At 43.3% G+C, this 17,785-nt stretch overlaps 1 protein-coding gene across 1 annotated transcript in view; it reads left to right on the top strand.

The window, feature by feature from the left end:
• Window positions 1-17,785, top strand: part of SPTLC2 (serine palmitoyltransferase long chain base subunit 2) — a 95,274-nt gene that overhangs the window by 15,728 nt on the left and 61,761 nt on the right. Inside the window, 1 exon segment of the mRNA NM_001099081.2 lies at window positions 9,478-9,672. Coding sequence (NP_001092551.1) covers window positions 9,478-9,672 — 195 coding nt within the window.

Raw genomic sequence — 17,785 nt, 5'->3', positions numbered from 1 at the left:
GCACCTTAGTACAGGTGACGAAGCCAATGGGGATCGCTGACTCTTCTGCCCACCCTCCGTAGGCAGAAAGTCTAACAGTACCTTGAGCTGCTCACAAAGGAGCCTAACAGGACCACTCCTGGTGCCATTATAGGAGACGTCAGTCATGAAGATGAAGGCAAAAGTCCTGGGGAACTTGGTGTTCTTGCAGTCATCCACAGTGGCCAAGAATTTGTAAGAGCCCAGGGATAGCTCAAGACCATCATAAGCACCCACATATTTGCTGGTATGAGCCGGATGTTGAGAACACTGGGGGTGGGGGAGCATCACTGATACAGCTGCAAAAGCAGCACTGGAAGCTTTTCCCTCCCTCAGGGAACCACACGAAGGGGCACACACATGGTTTGCAGTGATTGCAGTGCTAAGGGCCCGGTTCCCCATGGTGAGTGATACACAGTGAAGCCTCCTCTGGGGGCAGCCTTGCCAGCGGCCTGATGACAGCTGCCGGGGCACCTGAGCCTTACCATGTCAGATGGGCATGGGGTAGTGTAGGTTGTGCATCGGATGTATCGGGGGTTGCATTCCCTTGGTCATTCACCAGGAGGTTGGTGGTGACTAAGGGTGGCACCTGGCCCCGTACTCCAGTAACAGATGGCGCTGAACCCCGATTGTTCCTGTCATCCTCAGTAACCTCAATAGGGCTTGGGATGGCATCAGGGTCCAAGTACTTAGGAGGCAGTAGTTGGGAAGCCCTGGCTGCCTTATGAAAGTGGCTGCTCCTCGGTAGGGACTTCATAATTGGTCCGAGGCCCCCGGCTGGTCCACAGGAACCATTTTGTTGCAACTGGTAGCCTAGCTTCTGGGAAGAGTGCATGTGTGGTTGTGGTCCTGGGGGCCAGTCGTTTGGATGTTGGGGGCAGAGCTTGAAGAGGGGAGGAGGACACATGACTGGGCTGGCTCTGGCTATCCAGCTTGGAGTGTGGAGCTGGAGGCCTGTGGTGGGACAGATCGCTGGGGAGGCTGGGCCCCAGGGTGGCCCTGAGGGTAGGAGCCGTACAGACCAGGGTTAGGGAGCCTTCTTGACACTAAGGGGCAGTGATGTTAGTGGACCATAGCCTAGCCTCACAGTGGGAGGGCCACAGCCCTGCCCGTCTGCATTCCAGCCAGGTGAGCAGTCACCTGTGCCTTTGTCAGGGGAGGGCCAGAGGGCTGAAGCCAGCTGGCTGGCTGACCACCAGTGTTGATGGGGCTGACCCGGATGGCTGAGACCCAGGGTGCCTGTGCATCTGGACAGTGGAGCTTGGCCCATTCTGTGCATCTTCTTGGCCAAACTGGCCGTAGGCTGTCTGGCCACAAGGGCTCTATGCTGTTGAGGCTGGAGGTGCTCCTGGGGAAGGTGGGGGAGGGGTCGGCAGGGAGCTTGGTACCGGGCCCTTGTTGGCTCCATGGGGCGAAGGGGCGGCTGTGGGTCCTGGTTGCCCACCATAGCTGGATGATAACCCTGAGTAGTTGGGCTGGGGCTGCCCAAAAGGCAGCCCTGGTGGAGCTGACCGGTTATCCAACCAGTGAGCCCGACCTGATCTCACCCAGCTCCAGATCCAGGCTTGACTTCATTGCTAACGTCAAGGCTCCTAGGCTCCACTTCCAGTTTCCTTGAAATCTTGTATTAAATAACCTATTACTTGCCCTTTGTTTTGTGATTTTTCTCCCGTGGAAAATTAGTCTTATTTAATGGTGATGAGCATGTTCTCTGTAGTTAGACAAACTCAGCAGACAAACATCTAAATTTTGATTTATGGCCTCTTTGATTTGCTGTCCTTTTAAAAAATGCTAGTTCTGACTTTCCCGCCTTTTGGGGGGGGTCTGTCATCATGTGTATTAATGAGAATGTGGGGAGAGGTTACTTACAGCAGGCAGTTAGAATCTGATGTCCCTTAATACAAAGAAGTAAGTACTTAGGATGTTAAGCCAGGTATCCCTTATCCTAGATAAGATCGTAAGCAGTATTCCAAATGCACAGAATTGATAACGTGGGGAGCCAGTTTTTAAAATTTGCTAAAGCCCTAAAAGTTTTCAGGCTGTGCCAACATACAAAAAACTATTTTAGTAAGTGCAGGGAAGAAGTTCTAAAATATTTTTAACACAGAATCTGTGTTTGTTAAATTTCTTTCAGTTGATAGCAGCTGACTCTCACTGAACAAAAAGGCGACTTATTGTCAGGATGATGAGTATGCAAGCAAAAGGAGGGGTGGGGAGGCGTTGGCGAGCCACTCAGAAAAGGGGAAATGACAGGAAGTAACGCAGTGCTGGGAGTTACTCCCTGCGGCGGGTGCGGACCTTTTCCCCAGGATATTGGCGGTCCAGTGCCCTTCAGACTCCTTCACCAATGAAATTTTAAATCCCCGCGTGAGAGAGTTAACAGGTTCATTTTGGCAGAGGTGCCTACCCCTGTGCCAGCCAGTTGGGAGCCAGGAAATCGGGTCCTACTGCACAGGTGTGACCACCAGGCGCCCACCCCAGCTGTGAGGGAATATTCCCAGAAAAGGGAGACTGATGTGACTCTGGTGGCCTTTCCAGTTTGCGGCTACTACAAAGCCAGGGTGGCGAGCACTGCGTTACAGGCGCAGAACACGGTAGAGGTGGGAGAGACCTCAGGGAAGATGTGAGATTTGCGCAGACCCGCCCTGGCACACTATCTCCTGTGACATTCATCTGTCTTACCTTGATGCTTATCTGGAGACAGCGGATTGCTACAGAGATGTGGGTAGTGGGTGACGATAGGAACTCCCGTGCAGAGCACCACTGCCCAGAGCGCACAGGGAGCCGCAGACTGAAATCACGCAGAGTGTACATACTTGGAGTTTGCAAAAGGAATATGGTCATGTGAAAATACAGCTGGCTCTGGAAGCATTTCTTAGTCCATTCCATCTGCGATACTAATCAAGAAATCAGGAGTTTATCCTGATTGCAAGAAAAAAAAATGTGGACTCCCTGCTTTTCAAAATGAGGACACTTCTGGAAATAACACGTTCAGAGTGTGGCATAGCTTGTGTTATGGGCGTAAAGCTCCAAACTATTTTCTCTAGTATGTGTGGTAGGCAGTAAGAGAGGCTAGTACATTGCAGGAAAATTCCAAGAAAAGACCATTTCAGCAGAACTGATTTTTAAGGAACAACACAGCATATTGCTGGAAATGAATAGGGTTCATTTAAAAGACATAACAGTCCTTTGATTGCTGAGGCGTAATGGGTGGTTCATATTGAATTTTAGTTTTTAAAATAGCGTCTGTCCCAAGCTTTCCTCCAGGTGGGCACATTCTGTGGTGCTAAGGCAGGTCCTGTCCCCCTGCTGTCACGTTCAGTGGGAATGTGTGTGTTTGCTTTAAAAGAAATCATGCTTCTGTGATTTTGTGTTTATATCACAAACGTAAGGTTCCATTTTCTAATAATTACTTCCTCATTATTGCTTCATTGCATAGTTGCTTTGTTTGCTTTTATGGGATTCTTGAAACCTCTGCTCAGGATTATTCCTTCTAGTTATTTTACAATGAAATCCCCTCCTTTTTTTTCTTTTCTGAAAGGAAAGAGAATGCAATACATTATCCAAATCTTTCTTTTGCTATAGAAGACACTCTTAGGACAATTAGCAAAATCTAAATAAAGTCCATATTAGTACTCTAGCAATGTCCTGATTTTGATAATTGTCCTGTAGTTAGGTAAGAGGATGTCTTTGTTTTTAGAAGTACGCACTGAAGTACTAAAAAATAAAGATACATTATAACTGCTGCTGACTCACAAATGGTTCATGAAGAAAATTCCCTATTATTTTCTCTCTCCACACATACACACACACTTCTTTTTTCCTGAACCAGTTGAGAGTAGGTTATATGCATTATGTCCCTTTACCTCTCTCTTAGCTCAAGCTTCTCTAACAAAATACCATAGATAGGGTGGCTTAAACAACAGATGTTTGTTTCTCACTATTCTGGAGACTGGGAGGTCCAAGATCAAGGTGCTGGCAGGCTCAGTTCTTGGGGAGGACCCTCTTCCTGAGGACCCTCTCTTCCTGGCTTGTAGACAGACACTTCTCATAGTATGCTCACGTGGCCTTTCCTCAGTGGGGATCTCTGCCTGCTCTTCTAAGATCAGATGGGCTTCCCTGGTGGTAAAGAATCTGCCTGCCAATGCAGAAGATGCAGGTTCGATCCTTGGGTTGGGAAGATCCCCTGGAGAAGGAAATGGCAACCCACTCTAGTATTATTGGGATTACTGGGAAATCCCATGGACAGGAGCCTGGCAAGCTACAGTCCATGGGGTTGCTAAAGAGTCAGACATGACTTAATGACTAAACAACAACAGTCACGTCAAGGGCCTCCCAGGTGGCACAGTGGTAAAGAACCCACCTGCCAGTGCAGGAGACACAAGAAAGAGTCTCAGGTTAGTTCCCTGGTCTGGGAAGATCCCCTGGAGGAGGAAATGGCAACCTGCTCCAGTATTCTTGCCTGGAAAACCCCGTGGACAGAGGAGCCTGGTGGGCTACAGTCCGTGGGGTCACAAAGAGTTGGATATGACTGAACACAGTCACATCAAAAGGGCCCCACCCTTGGGACCTAAACAGATTTATCCCCCAAGGGCCCAGCCTTCAGACACCTTCACACAGAAAGGCTTAGGCCTTTAACATCTGAATGGGGGCAGAGACACCAACACTCAGCCCCTAACATTCTGCCCGAGGCCCTCCTGTGCGTGCTCAGTCTGTCAGTCACATCCAGCTCTTTGTGATCCCATAGACTGTAGCCCACCAGCCACCTCTGTTCTAAAAGTCATGTTTTTTCAGTTCAGTAGCTCAGTCGTGTCTGACACTGCGACCTCGTGGACTGTAGCACGCCAGGCCTCCCTGTCCATCACCAACTCCCAGAGTTCACTCAAACTCATGTCCCTTGAGTTTGATGCCATCCAACCATCTCATCCTCTGTCTTCCCCTCTCCTCCTACCTTCAATCTTTGAATCAAGCATTAGGGTCTTTTCAAATGAGTCGGTTCTCCGCATCAGATGGCCAAAGTATTGGAGTTTCAACTTCAGCATAGTCTTTCTAATGAATATTCAGGACTGATTTCCTTTAGGATGGACTGGTCGGATCTCCTTGCAGTCCAAGGGACTCTCAAGAGTCTTCTCCAACACCACAGTTCAGAAGCATCAGTTCTTCGGCGCTCGGCTTTCTTTGTGGTCCAACTCTCACATCCATACATGACTACTGGAAAAACCATAGCCTTGACTAGATAGACTTTTGTTGTCAAAGTAATGTCTCTGCTTTTTAATATGCTGTCTAGGTTGGTCATAGCTTTTTTTCCAAGGAGCAAGCGTCTTTTAATTTCATGGCTGCAGTCACCATCTGCAGTGATTTTGGAGCCCAAGAAAATAAAGTCTGCCACTGTTCCCATTGTTTCCCCATCTATTTACCATGAAATGATGACCAGATGCTATGATCTTAGTTTTATGAATGTTGTGTTTTATGCCAACTTTTTCAGTCTCCTCTTTCACTTTCATCAAGAAGCTTGATGTTTTCAGTCTTCTCTTTCACTTCCATCAAGAGGCTTCATCATGTTTTATGGTGTGTGCTTATAGTCTTGACTTAAAAAATTTTTATTTGCCTTTTTTATTTTAGGAAAAAAAATATTACCATTCAAGGAAATGTATCTTGCTATTAATTGGCATTCTTTTTTTTTTTTTTAATATACCTAGATATTTATTTTCCAAATATTTTCTTCCATTCCATTGGTTGTCACTTCACTCTGATGATTGTTTCTTTTGCTATGTAGAAGCTCTTTAGTTTGATGCATACACACTTATTTTTTTTTTTTAGCTTACTAAACCGATTTTATTTTTTAACTTAACAATAATGTATTGATTTTGCCATGTATCAGAGTGACCCCTTGATGATTAGTACTAACAGTGTCACACTCTGGTCTGCTCAATGTAAAATCTTTTAACCTGGAGGGAATAAAATGCTAATTTTTTAATTGCTTTGTTGTCAGTATAATTATCAAGTTAGAATGACTGAAAGGCTTCTTAGGAGCCCTCTTGTGGGGTGAATCCAGAATATAAAATAACCCTGTAAGGGCTTATAGCCTGTGTTACTTGAGAGTGAACTTGATCTCCAGTTCAGTTGAGACCAGAAAGGGTCAGATCTGAGTTCTAGGGGTGTCCTAACATTAATTGGGTAATCTCCGTAAGTTAATCCCTTCTGTGATAGAGCAAAGAGCATAATGTGCATTTTCATTTACAAATATTTGTTGAGCTGCAAGGTGCCAACTTTCTTTAATACAAATAGTAATAAAAGGCCGCTTCCCGCTTGACTTGCGGGATCTTAGTTTCCCAACCAGGAATTGAATCCGTACCTGTGGCAGTGAAAACACAAGAGTCCTAACCACTGGACCGCCAGGGAATTCCCAGAAGGAAACATTATTGAGTACTTACTGTTTGTTCAGTTCAGTCGCTCAGTCATGTCCGACTCTTTGCAACCCCATGGACTGCAGCATGCCAGGCCTCGCTGTCCATCACCAGCTCTCAGAGTTTACTCAGACTCACGTCCGTTGAGACAGTGATACCATCCAACCATCTCATCCTCTGTTGTCCCCTTCTCCTCCCGCCTTCAATCTTTCCCAGCATCAGGGTCTTTTCAAATGAGTCGGTTCTTTGCATCAGGTGGCCAAAGTATTGGAGTTTCAGCTTCAGCATCCGTCTGTCCAATGAATATTCAGAGTTGATTTCCTTTAGGATGGACTGGTTGGATCTCCTTGTAGTCCAGGGGACTCTCAAGAGTCTTCTCCAACACCAGTTCTAAAGCATCAATGCTTCAGCGCTCAGCTTTCTTTGTATTCCAACTCTCACATCCATACATGACTACTGGAAAAGCCATAGCTTTCACGAGATGAACATTTGTTGACAAAATAATGTTTCTGCTTTTTAGTATGCTGTCTAGATTGGTCATAACTTTTCTTCCAAGGAGCAAGTGTCTTTTAATTTCATGGCTGCAGTCACCATCTGCAGTGATTTTGGAGCCTCAAAAAATAAAGTCAGCCACTGTTTCCCCATCTATTTCCCATGAAGTGATGGGACCGGATGCCATGATCTTTGTTTTCTGAATGTTGTTAGCACTTAATAAATCCTATCCTGAGTGCTAGTTGTACAGTGAACAGAAATCAACCTGGTGCTTTCCCTTATGGAATATTATACACATATTGGGTGATAACACCATTATTTTTATTTGAATCACGTCAGAGTTCACATTTAGCATTCAGATGGTAAAGAATCTGCCTGCAATGTGGGAGACCTGGGTTGGATCCCTGGGTTGGGAAGATCCCGTGGACAAGGAACTGGCAACCCACTCCAGCCTTCTTGCCTTAATAATCTTGCCTGGAGAATCCCGTGGACAGAGCAGCCTGGCAGGCTACAGTCCACAGGGTCACAAAGAGTTGGGCACAACTGAGCGACTCACACACACGTGCTTTGACTGAGGCCACGTTATAGAAGTTGCTTCACAGTTGAATCTCAGTTCACTAAAATGCATTTAATTTTATTAAATGAAGCTATGAGAGAATCACACAATATTTCAAAGCAAACTAAGGATTAAACTTCCTGCTTCCTGCTGAGTCCAACCAACTGTGTAAATCTACATAGTCTTACTGGTTTGGGTGTGTCTGAAAATAAAGGCAAATGTCTTTTTTAAAGAGATCCACCCACAGCATTCCTGGCATATGTATCTCCACACATTTGTTAGAGACGTAGGAACTCTGAAAATTGCCTTACTTTTTATTCGTATGTTCTATTGAGAAAAAACAGTTTAAACAATTTCAGAGTTAAAAGGTGAGTTAGGTACTGGTATTCAAACACAGTGTTCTTACAGCAAAATATTTTTATAGTTTTTTTTTTTTTTAAAGGGTCAGGATGTTATTTTTCTTGTGTTTTAAGTGATCTTGATTTTGCTTTGTCCAGCTTAATAGCTTGCTTACATTACTTTTAAACAATTTTTTAATCTTCAAATATTGACTTATTTTTAACTATTCTATTCTGAACACTTTACAGCTTTGCTCCTGCATAAAAGTTTACTATGCACTAGATGTTAACACAGACTTCCATCTCTCGGGAAGAGATGGATAAAGACCTAAGTCAGTTTTATGAATAGTTTTCAGAAGTTCTTTAGGCATCAAATTGAATTAGTACCAACAGATTCCATGTATCTTGCCTATGCAAATGTCTTTCCTCCATCAAATATAGTAATTTCTTCCCAAACTGTTCTGACTTGTAGCATTCTAGTAGCTTTCTCAAGCTAACATTCCCAGGATACAGAAATCTAAAATATATTTAGTCCTTGGATCAGGTTGCCTGAGAGGCCAAGAAAGAGTCTTCTATTCCTTTGGAATTCTTCTTAACTCGAGTACAGTGCTCAATTGAAAATATATGTTCCTGGTAAATTGTGATTATAAATTGTGATGGAAAAGGGAAGCCTGGCGTGCTGCAGTCCATGGGGTCACAAAGAGTCGGACAAGACTGAGCAACTGAACTGAAATTGTGATTGACCATCCTCACAGCAGTTGGTTGTTTCAGAGTTAGGATTAAAAGTACATACAAACTACTTCAGTGGAAATTTACTCTAAAGCAACATTTCCATTAAAATTGAACAAAGAGTAATCCTATGGGATCAAAAGTATAGTACCTTGGTGTTTATGTGTTAAAATTTGGATATCCCAAAAAAAGGAAGCTAGGCATAATCTTACAGTGTTTGGAAAGAGTCACTAGGTCAGGATGAAGGAGAACAGAATGATTTCAGGACTGTTACTGATCACTCTAACAGTTTTTCCCCTCGTGTTAGATTTCACTTTGCTTTATACAATGCTGGATCACTGTTATGTAAGCATTTGACTTCTGCACATAATTTATTTGTGTTAGCACTAACAACAAAGGCCAGTATAAACTGTGAGTTTTCATAGGGCCTCGTGGTGATAATTATTTGAAATGCTATGGCTTGATGACTTTAAGAATATAAGCTAGTAAAACATTTATGAATGTTTTATTTTATTCTAAAACTGAATTTACTTTTGATTATTTGTAAGCTAATATGCCTGTTTTCAGAACAGGCTTTCTCTTTGTCCATTTCTGTTTTCTTCATTAGAACAAAGAAAATTATGCATTCTTCAACTATACCATTTTAGGATCTCTTTCATAAAATAAAACGATAGAAATCAGTGTTAAGTGTTTTTCTTAGACAGTCCTTCTTCCCTTGTTTCTCTTTGCTGTTCATCTAAAATATATGTAACTTGAAACTTATTTCCATTGAAAAAAATTGTGCCCTGCTTAGAACTTAGTGGATGTTTGGATTTTTTTTTTTTTTTGACAATTACTTAGAGAATTCTGAAGGTTACACATCTGTCGGGACTCAGATTTTAAGTAGTAATCTTTTGCTTACCATGACTGAAATAAACATTTTTAACTTCCCTTTTAGATACATCATGTTACAGAAAATGGAGGACTGTATAAAAGACCCTTTAATGAAGGTTTTGAAGAAACACCAATGCTGGTTGCTGTGCTTACTTATGTGGGGTATGGTGTCCTCACTCTCTTTGGATATCTTCGAGATTTCTTGAGGCATTGGAGAATTGAAAAGTGTCACCATGCAACCGAAAGAGAGGAACAAAAGGTAATTGTCAGTCTTTGATTCTGTAAATGGAAGCCTCTTATCTTGCTATTTTCACTGATTTTTTTTCTCTAGGCATTGGGTATACATTAAAATTTTAAAAAGTAATAATAATCTAGATGCAGTTAGATGAAAACATTCCACAAGGAAAGTGAGGACAAGAAATCAGAGGATCTAACATAATTTCATCATCACAAAAATCTATACTTACTTAATGGCTAAGAAAGCTGCAGTTCACAGGTTAAGCAATGTTTCCCAAGATGTGTGATGTTAGAACTGGCTTGTGGAGACGGGTCTGTTCACAGTACCGTATGGTGTCCCAAGTTGTGTACAGTCTTCAGGAAAGATCGTGTTCTTCAGAACACGTGTTGTGTTTTGTCATAGACGTGTTGTACACTCCTGTCTTGTTCACAGGTCGCCTCTACTCCCCAAAACACAGACCCTCAAGCAGAATGTGACTGAGCTACTCTGTTTCCATGGAAGGCAGTCTTGTTTTAGTCATGGTAAACAGAGATGTAATGCTTGTCTCTGGGGAGGAGACCGTCTTCCCCTCACCTCACTTTTCTCTGCATACTCCTTTGTGCCTCTGTAGTGAAGTATAATATACATGTATTATCTGCTCTTTAAAAAATTGTTGTAAATCAGCTATACTCCAATAAAATACAAACAAACAAAGCCTAAGGTGTCTTGTACTAAGGAACAACAGTATGTTTTTTCTCAAACCAAAACTTTCGTTATGGGCATTTTTTAAGTTTTTCGATTTTATTATTTTAAATGATAAAAGATTTTCTTTTTCCCATAATAAATGTTTTTTTTTCCTTTTTCCATTGAAAAAAATAAGTAAATAGAATCAGAGTGAAATAACGTCCGATCTTGCAAAAAGCAAACTTGAGTGTTCTCGCATGGGAAGTATGGAGAGGGTGGCCCTCCAGGCCAGGGCATGTGCTCGATCAGAGAAGGGATTCGGAAGTTGGGCGCTCGTGGCCCACCGAACCTCTCACTTTCATGGGGCGGCGTAAGAGGAGCGAGGCAGACGTGGCGGCGGTGAGACCAGCACTGAGAGGGGACAGTGATACTGGGAGTAGATGGCGAGACGCGGGGAGGGGAATAAAGCGCCAGGAAACACGAGGGAGGAAAGGGCGTCCTCAGCTCCTAGGAGGCGGAAACCAGTCAGCATGGGGATTGGGGATCCTGAAACTGGGAGAACTGAGGAGCCAGGCCCTCTTCTCTCAGTCAACCATGCTGTCCCCTCCCCAGCCCCAGAGCCACAGGCTGCCCTTCCTTGTTGCCCTAACTGACGCAAGCAAAACCCTGCTTTCTGAACTCTAGAACTCATTCTGAATGCCAGCCTAGAAAGTGCATGTGTGAGAAGCTGTGTTTGAATGTTTGGTAGGCAGCGAGAGGTCCTAGGCAGTTTTGAGCAGGGGAGTGACTGGAGAGTGTGCACAGCTGGTGTGTGCTTTCACAGTGTGATGGAAGAACAGATGAACCCGTGGGATGCATCTGAACTCCTTTGTGAAGGAGGACATTGTCTTCGGAACTTGTTTCACGTCTCCAGAGGGTAAATTGACTGTTTGGAAGCATTGGGACTGCCTGTGTGTGTACTTCACTTTGTGTAGAAGGATTGGAACACGTAGATTTTCTTCTTAAATCTGATTCTGTTGAGGAAACACAAACACTTCAAAATCATAGGCCTTTGCAAAGCACCGTGCAGGTAAATAGTACTTGGATTATATGCAGACGTAGAACAAAAAAGTAAGCTGAGTAGCACAGAGTGAATCAGGAAATAATTCTTGAAGGAAGTAACGGGAGGAAAAAAAAGAAAAAGGAAGTAACGGGAGGAAGTATGTAGAACAGAGGGGACATTTACCTATAGAGTTTGTTCATGGGACGACTGTACTCAGTCATTCAAATCCATTTCAGTAGGATTTTCATAGTAGATGGCATTAGCAGCTAAAACCTGAATTCTGCCATTTTCTTGTAACAGTTCAGCTTTTAGAAGGGAAGGAAGGTTTCTTTGGCTTTATGGTAGATCGTGTGCGTCTTTTTATGCTGGATTAGATGTAGTGAGAGGGATAGGCCATTTTTAAAGTGTTGGCACCGGAAAGAGGGGAGGGAAAGTGCTTGCTTAGGATCGTAAAATGCAAATATAATGTTGTTACTTTCTTATTTTCCTGAGTGAGTGGTGCTTGTAACCACATCCTTATTTTTTCCCTCATTCCATTACAAAAGAGAGCCTCTTAAACTATTTATGTTAGTTCTTCTTTCTATGTTGCTTTGGGTAGAAATGAACCACACAGTCATGCTAGTAAAGGTGAGTTTTGCATAGGGGTGTTCTGTTTTACATAACTTGCATAAAATTGTTGGAATTCTTTACTGCTTGATTCTCTGTTACTAGTGGTGTTTTGGATGAAAATGTTTTTTTCTCAGTCTGATTTCTTTATTATGTGAAGTGAAGCTAGTAGTCAGAAACATGTATGTGATAGATAACAGTAAAAGCTTGAGTTAATAAAAATGTTCCAACATCTAAATAGGAAATACCCAGAAGTCAGGGGCAAATCATGGTGGGTAGTTACCACACGGGCTTCCCTGGTGGCTCAGCGGTAAAGAATCTGCCTGCAGTGCTGGAGACTCAGGTTCAGTCCCTGCATCAGGAAGATTACCTGGAGGAAGAAGTGGCAACCCACTCCAGTCTTCTTGTCTGGAGAATCCCCATGGACAGAGGAGCCTGGCGGGCTGCAAAGAAGCGGCCACAGCTGAGCGACTAAGCACAGCACATCGCCAGTTAACAATGTCGTGATAGTTTGAAGTGAACAGTGAAGGGACTCAGCCATATATATACTTGTATCACTCTCCTCCAAACTCCCCTCCCATCCAGGCTGCCACATAACACTGGGCCAGAGTTCCGTGTGGTCTACAGTAGGCCCCTGTTCGTTATCCAACACTTTTTTTTCTTCTAATGCTTGTTTATTCATTTAATTTTGTCTGTGCTGGGTCTTCGTTACCGTGGGAGCTGCTGTCTTCTAGTTGCAGTGCTCGAGCCTCTTGCTGTGTGGCTTTTCTTGTTGGGGAGCACAGGCTCTAGGGCTTTAGGGCTTTAGTAGCTGTGGCACGTGGGCTCAGTAGCTGCAGCTCAGGTTCCAGAGCACGGGCTCAGTTGCCCGGCAGCATGTGGGATCTTCCCTCATCAGGGATCAAACTTGTGTTTCCTGCGTTGGCAGGTGGATACTTTACCACTGAACCTCCAAGGAAGTCCCCTGCTTTTTTGTTTTTTTTTTAAACAGCTTTATTGAGATATAATTCATATACCATGAAGGGCACCTGTTTAAAACGTACAGTTGAATGATTTTTATTACTATTTACAGAAAACATACAGCCAGCACCATAAGCTAATCTTAGAGCGTTTTCATTATCTGAAAAAGGAACCCATATGTAATAACAATCTCCCTTCCTCCCTCACCCCACGCTTAGTAGCCACTAATCTACTTTCTGTCTCTAAACATTTCATATAAATGGGATCATACAGTGTATAATTTTTTGTGTCTGGCTTCTTTCACTTGGAATGTTTTTGGAATTCATCCATGTATAAAAAGTGAAAAAAAGTGAAAGTGTTAGTCGCTCCATTGTGTCTGACTCTTTGCAACCCCATCGACTGTGCCCACCAGGCTTCTCTGTCCATGGGGTTCTCTAGGCAAGAATACTAGAGTGGGGTGTCATTCTCTTCTCCAGGGGATCTTCTCGACCCAGGGATTGAACCCGGGTCTCCTGCATCACAGGTAGATTATTTACTGTCTGAGCCACCAGGGAAGCCCCATGGTGTAGTATTTCAATTATTCATTTTTTTTTGCTAAATCACATTTCATGGTATAGAATAGTTGTCTGTTTTTATTTCTTCTAGGGATTTCTCACTGGGCATCTAAATCTAGAATAAACCACAGAAATGTTACCACTTTCCCCTTTTGCACTAGTGATGTTACTAGGTTTGCAAGAGTTTCCCTGTCACCTATTAGGCTTTTTTGTTTATAGCAACAATGTAGCTTTTTTTAGAAAGTTTTTTTGACTTTTGAATCTTGAGGTCTCTCTTTCGTTATTTAGCTGTTCTTTGCATTCAGCAGTTTGAAACTGTTTTTACTGTTAACTCAGGATGTGGAAGTTTAAAAAACAGATGTCCTATCCCCTATGCTCAGTCATTCCAAGTTTAAATTGAGTATCGTTGCAGTGTCAAACTGGCAAACCGATTTCAAAATGCTTATTATGATAAAGTTTAAAAACAATAATAAAATTCATAGGTCCCAGAGATTGCCTGTAAGCCCTCAACAGCTCTTAGATCCCAGTGTAAGAAACCATGTTGAGGTTTCCTTAGATTTCAAGCTATATTTTGGTTTTGTTGCTTCTCATTAGAACCTTTGGAAAATGCCTTAACATCTTTGGTAGTAGATGACTGAAAATGTAAAAGAACAGTCTTCTCTACCTAAGTGTGGCTGTCCAGGCTGTCCAGTAGAGCTGGTCATGGATAACACAGGCCAGTGCTCTGCTCCTGATCACTGCACAGTCAGTGCTGGCGTCTGGGATTCCTGAGTCAGCTTGGCCTCAGTTTGTCCTATATCACATCATTGCAAGTAGCATAGATGGTTATTTCTCCCATCTCAGGAGAAAACCTTCTCTCAATCCTTTCTCCTCATTTACGGCTCCTTTCTTCTTTTAAAGCAGAGTTCTTCAATGTAGCAATGTCTTTCTTTCTGCTTTCCACTGAACCCACTCCAGTCCAGATTTTGCCCCAACACTTCAACTGAAACGACTCCCATATTGCAACGTCTTAGTCCTTCTCAGTCTTCGTCCTGTTTGGCCTCTCAGCATTTGACCCAGTTGGTCACTCCCTCCTTCTGAAGCATTTTGCTCACTTGTTTCCTAGACCCGATTGCCTGTTTTCCCCCTGTCTTTCTGGCTGTTTTCTCTTATCCTCTCCTGCTGCATCCTCGTCATTTGCCCACCTTCTCAGTGTGGATGTAGGTGTGGCACAGGCTTCATGCTTAGTCCTCTTCTCCTCTCATCTGTACTCACTCTCTTGGTGATTTCATCTGCTCTTTTGGTTTTCAGTGCCCCTCTGTACGACGAGAATGTCTAAATACATGTCTCTAGCACTGTCTCCTTCAGTGGGCTCTGCACTGTGTAGGTAGCTGCCCACTTGGCATCTCCACATAGGCCCCGCAAACTCTGCTTGTCTAAAACTGAGCTGACATACCCTTCTCTAATCAACCAGCAGTCTTCCCTATCTCCGTGAATAACAGTTCTCTTCTTCCAGTTGCTTAGGCTTTGGAGTTACTCCTCTTCTTCTTTTTGGCATATGCCTTTTGTGGTCCATTAGGAAATTCAGACTTCACCCCTTTTAATCAATCTTAATTTATCACCTGCTGCTGCTGCTAAATCGCTTCAGTCCTGTCCGACTCTGTGCGACCCAATGGACGACAGCCCACCAGGCTCCCCTGTCCCTGGGATTCTCCAGGCAAGGACACTGGAGTGGGTTGCCATTTCCTTCTCCAATGCATGAAAGTGAAAAGTGAAAGTGAAGTCGCTCCGTCGTGTCCGACCCTCAGCGACCTCCGTCCGTGGGATTTTCCAGGCAAGAGTGCTGGAGTGGGGTGCCATCGCCTTCTCCGAATTTATCACCTATGCATAATTTATTGTTTACTTAGCCTCTCACTCCTCTGCTCCAGGCACACTGGTCTCTTTGCATTTCCTCAAGGTTCTAAGTAAGTATACTCTTGCCTCGATGCCATTGCACTTGCTGTTCACCTGCCGGGAAAGCTCTGCCCCAGGTAGTCTTGTGGATGGTTTCCTTGCTTTCTCTTCCTCATTGTACCCTGGCCACCCTAGCTAAGTTTCAGCATGATGCCAGCATTTTACATCCTGCTTCTCTGTTTGATTTTTGTTTTCATTAGCACTTTCACTACTGACATACTTTATATTTTATACATGTGTCTTGTTTCAATATCTGTTTCTTCCACCAAAGCATAAATTCCACAAGGGCAAAGAGTATTACTTTCTTTTTGTTCACTGTATAATCGGTGCCTGAAAGACTGCTTGGCACATGTTAATGTATCATATTACACATTCAGTTAAGTGTCTAAGAGGTAAGTGCTAAGATGTGAGTGGTGGTAATAATTACAGTGAAAAGTTCTGGGCTTTGAACTGATGTATTCACAGTCCTGTGTGTGTTTGTGTGTGTGTGTATACATATTCAGATGCAGACACACAGATGACCCACTTTTAGATTTAGAGAAAACAAATGTCTCTAATCTTGAAATCTCATTTTATGCTTTCACTGATGTTACAGAAACAGCAAGGAAGTGACCTCCTATAACATTAAAAACATGAAAGAACACACAGTAAGTAACGTGATTTACATGAATAATAGGGAAAGCTCTTGACCACAATTCAGAGATTTTAAAGTCACTAGCTTAATACTTTTCTCAGGTTATTTCACCTGATTGTCTTCATTAAGTAGAGCTAGAGATGACATTGTTAGTTTATAACACCCCTAGCCACATAATGCTTTTTTTTAATTAATTTTTATTGGAGTTCCTTTACAATGTTGTGTTAGTTTCTGCTGTACAGCAAAGTGAGCCAGCTGTGCATGTGCATATATTCCCTCTTTTGGATTGCTTTTCATTTTCGTTACTTCTTCAGGTGGGAATTATATAGGATTTTCAAATTCTCTTAATTTAAGTATTGAAACAATTTTGTCATGCTTCAGCTATCTCTGGACATACCTTATGAGGTTATTTCCTTCTCTAGAAAAGGAAGTGTTGCCAAAATAAAAATTTAGACCATTAAAGACTTTTTATCATTAGCCTGTCTCTGATATGCGGTATCCTCTTTGTCATGCTTCCTAGGTGGCTCAGTGGTAAAGAACCCACTTGCTAATGCAGGACCTGCAGGGATTTGACCCCTGGGCTGGGAAGATTCCCTGGAGGAGGAAATAGCAAACTCACTCCAGTGTTCTTGTCTGGATAATCCGTGGACGGAGGAGGGGGTGGGTGGGGGGGTAGTCCGTGGGGTCTCAGAGTCAGACATGACTGAGCACACACACAGTCAGTCATCCTGTTTATCACCATGAAATGTCTTAACAGTACTGTAGTAACCCATAAACAGCATTCAGTTCAGTTCAGCTGCTCAGTTGTGTCCCGACTCTTTGTGACCCCGTGAATCGCAGCACACCAGGCCTCCCTGTCCATCACCAACTCCCAGAGTTCACTCAGACTCACGTCCATCGAGTCAGTGATGCCATCCAGCCATCTCATCCTCTGTCGTCGCCTTCTCCTCCTGCCCCTAATCCCTCCCAGTATCAGGGTCTTTTCCAATGAGTCAACTCTTTGCATAAGGTGGCCAAAGTATTGGAGTTTTAGCTTCAGCATCAGTCCTTCCAGTGAACACCCAGGACTGATCTCCTTTAGGATGGACTGGTTGGATCTCCTTGCAGTCCAAGGGACTCTCAAGAGTCTTTTCCAGCCCACAGTTCAAAAGCATCAATTCTTTAGCACTCAGCTTTCTTCACAGTCCAACTCTCACATCCATACATGACCACTGGAAAAACCATAGCCTTGACTAGACGGACCTTTGTTGGCAAAGTAATGTCCCTGCTTTTGAATATACTATCTAGGTTGGTCGTAACTTTCCTTCCAAGGAGTAAGCGTCTTAATTTCATGGCTGCAGTCACCATCTGCAGTGATTTTTGGAGCCCCAAAAAATAAAATCTGACACTGTTTCCACTGTTTCTCCATCTATTTCCCATGAAGTGATGGGACCAGATGCCATGATCTTCTTCAGTTTTCTGAATGTTGAGCTTTAAGCCAACTTTTTCACTCTCCTCTTTCACTTTCATCAAGAGGCTTTTGAGTTCCTCTTCACTTTGTGCCATAAGGGTGGTGTCATCTGCATATCTGAGGTTATTGATATTTCTCCTGGCAATCTTGATTCCAGCTTGTGCTTCTTCCAGCCCAGCGTTTCTCATGATGTACTCTGCACATAAGTTAAATAATCAGGGTGACAATATACAGCCTTGACGTACTCCTTTTCCTATTTGGAACCAGTCTGTTGTTCCATGTCCAGTTCTAAC

This window comes from Bos taurus, chromosome 10 (assembly GCF_002263795.3).
Source record: "Bos taurus isolate L1 Dominette 01449 registration number 42190680 breed Hereford chromosome 10, ARS-UCD2.0, whole genome shotgun sequence".
NCBI lineage: Eukaryota > Metazoa > Chordata > Mammalia > Artiodactyla > Bovidae > Bos > Bos taurus.
Note: the sequence above shows the minus strand (reverse complement) of the source record. Positions and strands in the feature narration are given on the sequence as shown.